The following is a 5,185-nucleotide window of genomic DNA, read 5'->3' as shown; positions in this document are numbered from 1 at the left end:
CGCCCCGTGGCGCCCCCCGCTCGCTCTCTGTCTATCGCCCCGTGGCGCCCCCCGCTCGCTCTCTGTCTATCGCCCCGTGGCGCCCCCCGCTCGCTCTCTGTCTATCGCCCCGTGGCGCCCCCCGCTCTCTGTCTATCGCCCCGTGGCGCCCCCCGCTCTCTGTCTATCGCCCCGTGGCGCCCCCCGCTCTCTGTCTATCGCCCCGTGGCGCCCCCCGCTCGCTCTCTGTCTATCGCCCCGTGGCGCCCCCCGCTCGCTCTCTGTCTATCGCCCCGTGGCGCCCCCCGCTCGCTCTCTGTCTATCGCCCCGTGGCGCCCCCCGCTCGCTCTCTGTCTATCGCCCCGTGGCGCCCCCCGCTCGCTCTCTGTCTATCGCCCCGTGGCGCCCCCCGCTCGCTCTCTGTCTATCGCCCCGTGGCGCCCCCCGCTCGCTCTCTGTCTATCGCCCCGTGGCGCCCCCCGCTCTCTGTCTATCGCCCCGTGGCGCCCCCCGCTCGCTCTCTGTCTATCGCCCCGTGGCGCCCCCCGCTCGCTCTCTGTCTATCGCCCCGTGGCGCCCCCCACTCGCTCTCTGTCTATCGCCCCGTGGCGCCCCCCACTCGCTCTCTGTCTATCGCCCCGTGGCGCCCCCCCTTCTCTGTCTATCGCCCCGTGGCGCCCCCGCTCTCCGTCTATCATCCCGTGGCGCCCCCCGCTCTCCGTCTATCGCCCCGTGGCGCCCCCCGCTGGACATCGCTGGATCGTTGGTTTATTTAATAATATTTTATTTTTGGCTCAGTTTCCAATAAAAAAATAATTTGACACAAAAAATCCTAAAAAGTTTTGAAAATCCTAAAATCATCTTCACAGAAGACACAAGATGCCCCCAATGTGGGGGAGGGGCCTCCTTGGAATGGGGGCGTGTCCTTGTTAATAAAGGGTCCATATGGGATTTGGGGAGGTTCGGAGCCCACTTCACCGCCCGGGGTCCTCGCTCCCGGCACCTGTAACTAGAGAGTTCAGAGATCAGAAACATCATCATGCTATTACTCCCTGTTATCAGCCATGCAGCAGATATGCACTTACCTCCTCAGGGCACGAGGTCACTGGAGGCACCGGCTGGCCCCATGGTAAAGTGCACAACCCCTCTACAGGAAGAGTCTGTCCTGGGGCCCCGCTGTCCAGGAGGAGCAGATGCTGAAGAGGGGTCCGCCCCCAGGACCCCAACATCACCAGAGGAGGAGGAGGGGGAGGCTGAGCAGGAAGGTGGAGGACACATGTGACCAGGGTGAGGAGCCCCCACTGCGACCCCTGGGATCTGCAAGGAATAAAGAGCAGAAGATGAGGGGCCACAATCTCCCAGCATGCCACGTGTGGGGCAGGAACAGATACCTACCTCCCTGAGAGGACGACCTGCCGCCAGGCTCCGCCCCCCGAGGCTGCGATAGTGGGATCTCTGTGATTGGTCTATCTACAGGAGGAAAACAGAATGTCACAGCCACCCCCAAATAACTGCTGGCTCCCCACTATAAGGGACAGGGGGCTACTTACTTGTGGGACCGCAGCAGACGGACACTCGCAGCTTGAGACATTCACCAACACTGCCCACATCCGGTACCGCTAAAAAAAGAGGAACAGAAAAATAATGAGGGACCACCTCTGAGGAGCAACACACGATCAAAATAAAGAGAGACCGCCCCTGCAGAGCAACACAAGATCAAAATAAAGAGAGACCGCCCCTGCAGAGCAACACAAGATCAAAACTAAGAGAGACCGCCCCTGCAGAGAGACACAAGATCACAACTAAGAGACCGCCCCTGCAGAGAGACACAAGATCAAAACTAAGAGAGACCGCCCCTGCAGAGAGACACAAGATCAAAACTAAGAGAGACCGCCCCTGCAGAGAGACAAGATCAAAACTAAGAGACCGCCCCTGCAGAGAGACACAAGATCACAACTAAGAGACCGCCCCTGCAGAGAGACACAAGATCAAAACTAAGAGAGACCGCCCCTGCAGAGAGAGACAAGATCAAAACTAAGAGAGACCGCCCCTGCAGAGAGAGACAAGATCAAAACTAAGAGACCGCCCCTGCAGAGAGAGACAAGATCAAAACTAAGAGAGACCGCCCCCGGAAGAGCAACACAAGATCAAAACTAAGAGAGACCGCCCCTGCAGAGGAACACAAGATCAATACGAAGAGAGACCGCCCCTGCAGAGGAAAACAAGATCAAAATAAAGAGAGACCGCCCCTGCAGAGCAACACAAGATCAAAACGAAGAGAGGCCGCCCCTGCAGAGCAACACAAGATCAAAACTAAGAGAGACCGCCCCTGCAGAGGAAAACAAGATCAAAATAAAGAGAGACCGCCCCTGTAGAGCAACACAAGATCAAAACTAAGAGAGACCGCCCCTACAGAGGAAAAAAAAGATCAAAATAAAGAGAGACCGCCCCTGCAGAGGAGCAACACAAGATCAAAACAAAAAGTCCGCCCCTGCAGAGCAACCCAAGATCAAAACAAAGAGAGACCGCCCCTGCAGAGGAACACAAGATCAAAATAAAGAGAGACCGCCCCTGCAGAGGAACACAAGATCAAAATAAAGAGAGACCGCCCCTGCAGAGGAGCAACACAAGATCAAAATAAAGAGAGACCGCCCCTGCAGAGGAGCAACACAAGATCAAAACAAAAAGTCCGCCCCTGCAGAGCAACACAAGATCAAAACAAAGAGAAGCCGCCCCAGAGGAGCAACACAAGATCATTATTTTGAGCATTGTGTTGCACTTCCCAGGTAGTCTGTCTTTATTTTGAAGGACCACCCCAGAAGAGCAATACTCTGAGCAAAAAAAAGTTATGAAAATAATGGAGATGCGTCATTAGGAGCGATTCCTCCATCACCGGGGGGTACCACTGCTCTATATACCCCTGAGGGGTGGGGGGTACCCCATCTCTATATACATACACTACCAATCTATATATCACGGAGGGGGGGGGAATCCCATCTCCATATACAGTATATACAGGGGGCACATTATGGCGTCCTGTCATGTGACACTTACATATGTAGTAATAGTCTTGCCCCGTATGAAACTCCACTCCGAGGGAAAAAGGGGTAAATCGCTGGATCTTTTCAGAGAACTTGAGCGGCCCGAATGGTGCATGCGGCTTGTTACACTCCCAGCGCTTGTAGGCCTTGGGGGTCTTGTAGCAGCCCTCATACCACTCACGTTCCACCAAATACAGCACAAAAGTCTCCGTCCTCTCCACAGGGACCCGGGGGTCGTAGTGCGGGCAGTAAATGTCCAGGTAATCGTTGATAGCCACGTGCACCGTGTAGTCCTCCTTAAGGAACCTGCCGGGACACAAAACATAGTCAGTGATCGGGGCAAATCTAGAGGCAAAAGGGCAAGTACAAGCTATGTCATGGAAAGAGAAACCGGATGTGATCTACACCACCACAAGCCGATCCTCACTACAGCCCAGGCCGCTCCGGGCCAGCCACACCGTGACCCGTCAGCCGCCGCTCCGGGCCAGCCACACCGTGACCCGTCAGCCGCCGCTCCGGGCCAGCCACACCGTGACCCGTCAGCCGCCGCTCCGGGCCAGCCACACCGTGACCCGTCAGCCGCCGCTCCGGGCCAGCCACACCGTGACCCGTCAGCCGCCGCTCCGGGCCAGCCACACCGTGACCCGTCAGCCGCCGCTCCGGGGCCAGCCACACCGTGACCCGTCAGCCGCCGCTCCGGGGCCAGCCACACCGTGACCCGTCAGCCGCCGCTCCGGGGCCAGCCACACCGTGACCCGTCAGCCGCCGCTCCGGGGCCAGCCACACCGTGACCCGTCAGCCGCCGCTCCGGGGCCAGCCACACCGTGACCCGTCAGCCGCCGCTCCGGGGCCAGCCACACCGTGACCCGTCAGCCGCCGCTCCGGGGCCAGCCACACCGTGACCCGTCAGCCGCCGCTCCGGGGCCAGCCACACCGTGACCCGTCAGCCGCCGCTCCGGGGCCAGCCACACCGTGACCCGTCAGCCGCCGCTCCGGGGCCAGCCACACCGTGACCCGTCAGCCGCCGCTCCGGGGCCAGCCACACCGTGACCCGTCAGCCGCCGCTCCGGGGCCAGCCACACCGTGACCCGTCAGCCGCCGCTCCGGGGCCAGCCACACCGTGACCCGTCAGCCGCCGCTCCGGGGCCAGCCACACCGTGACCCGTCAGCCGCCGCTCCGGGGCCAGCCACACCGTGACCCGTCAGCCGCCGCTCCGGGGCCAGCCACACCGTGACCCGTCAGCCGCCGCTCCGGGGCCAGCCACACCGTGACCCGTCAGCCGCCGCTCCGGGGCCAGCCACACCGTGACCCGTCAGCCGCCGCTCCGGGGCCAGCCACACCGTGACCCGTCAGCCGCCGCTCCGGGGCCAGCCACACCGTGACCCGTCAGCCGCCGCTCCGGGGCCAGCCACACCGTGACCCGTCAGCCGCCGCTCCGGGGCCAGCCACACCGTGACCCGTCAGCCGCCGCTCCGGGGCCAGCCACACCGTGACCCGTCAGCCGCCGCTCCGGGGCCAGCCACACCGTGACCCGTCAGCCGCCGCTCCGGGCCAGCCACACCGTGACCTGTCAGCCGCCGCTCCGGGCCAGCCACACCGTGACCTGTCAGCTGCCGCTCCGGGCCAGCCACACTAACCATCACAGGTATAGAGTTATCCGAGCCATAGTGATTGACAACTTACGATACAGATGAAGCTTGGATACCTATCATAAGAGTCACCCTACACCAGACACTGAGCCCAATGAGAACGTGTACAACCAAGATGAGAGTCAGCCGGATGAGTAAGTGGCCAACATCAGGATAAAGACCCAACAACACATCCAGAGGGTGCATGAAAGTGAGGGGATAATGTGTCACGTGACCAGGTCCCGGGAGCGGCAGAGAACATGGGACCTCCATATCTCTGGACCTTATCAAAGCAAAGGGCGGCCACTACAGAAAGTAAACATGGGGCGTCTAGGGTCACCCCCGCTCCATATCTAATCTCCTAGTGACTTCACTGCCGCCCTGAAATCTGCAAACATCCAGAGGGACCCAAAACATCCACAGACCACCGGGGGAAGCAGCCGTGGGGGGGCACCGGGATCACACACACCCTCCACGGCTGGGGCATGCTGGAGGAGCCCTGCACAGCGGCACACGCCCTCGCACGCTATGCTCA

At 60.7% G+C, this 5,185-nt stretch overlaps 1 protein-coding gene across 1 annotated transcript; it reads right to left on the bottom strand.

The window, feature by feature from the left end:
* Nucleotides 1–747: 747 nt before the first annotated feature.
* LOC140107095 (ephrin-A2-like) lies at nt 748–4,857 on the bottom strand. The gene is made up of 6 exons (XM_072131646.1): nt 4,744–4,857; nt 3,035–3,422; nt 1,531–1,599; nt 1,376–1,450; nt 1,066–1,297; nt 748–989 (listed from the first exon to the last, which is right to left on the bottom strand). The coding sequence occupies exons 1-5, from the start codon at nt 4,855–4,857 to the stop codon at nt 1,209–1,211; spliced, it is 735 nt and encodes a 244-aa protein (XP_071987747.1). The 3' UTR covers nt 748–989; nt 1,066–1,208.
* Nucleotides 4,858–5,185: the final 328 nt, after the last annotated feature.

This window comes from Engystomops pustulosus, unplaced genomic scaffold (genome assembly GCF_040894005.1).
Source record: "Engystomops pustulosus unplaced genomic scaffold, aEngPut4.maternal MAT_SCAFFOLD_112, whole genome shotgun sequence".
In the NCBI taxonomy this organism is placed as follows: Eukaryota; Metazoa; Chordata; class Amphibia; order Anura; family Leptodactylidae; genus Engystomops; species Engystomops pustulosus.
Note: the sequence above shows the minus strand (reverse complement) of the source record. Positions and strands in the feature narration are given on the sequence as shown.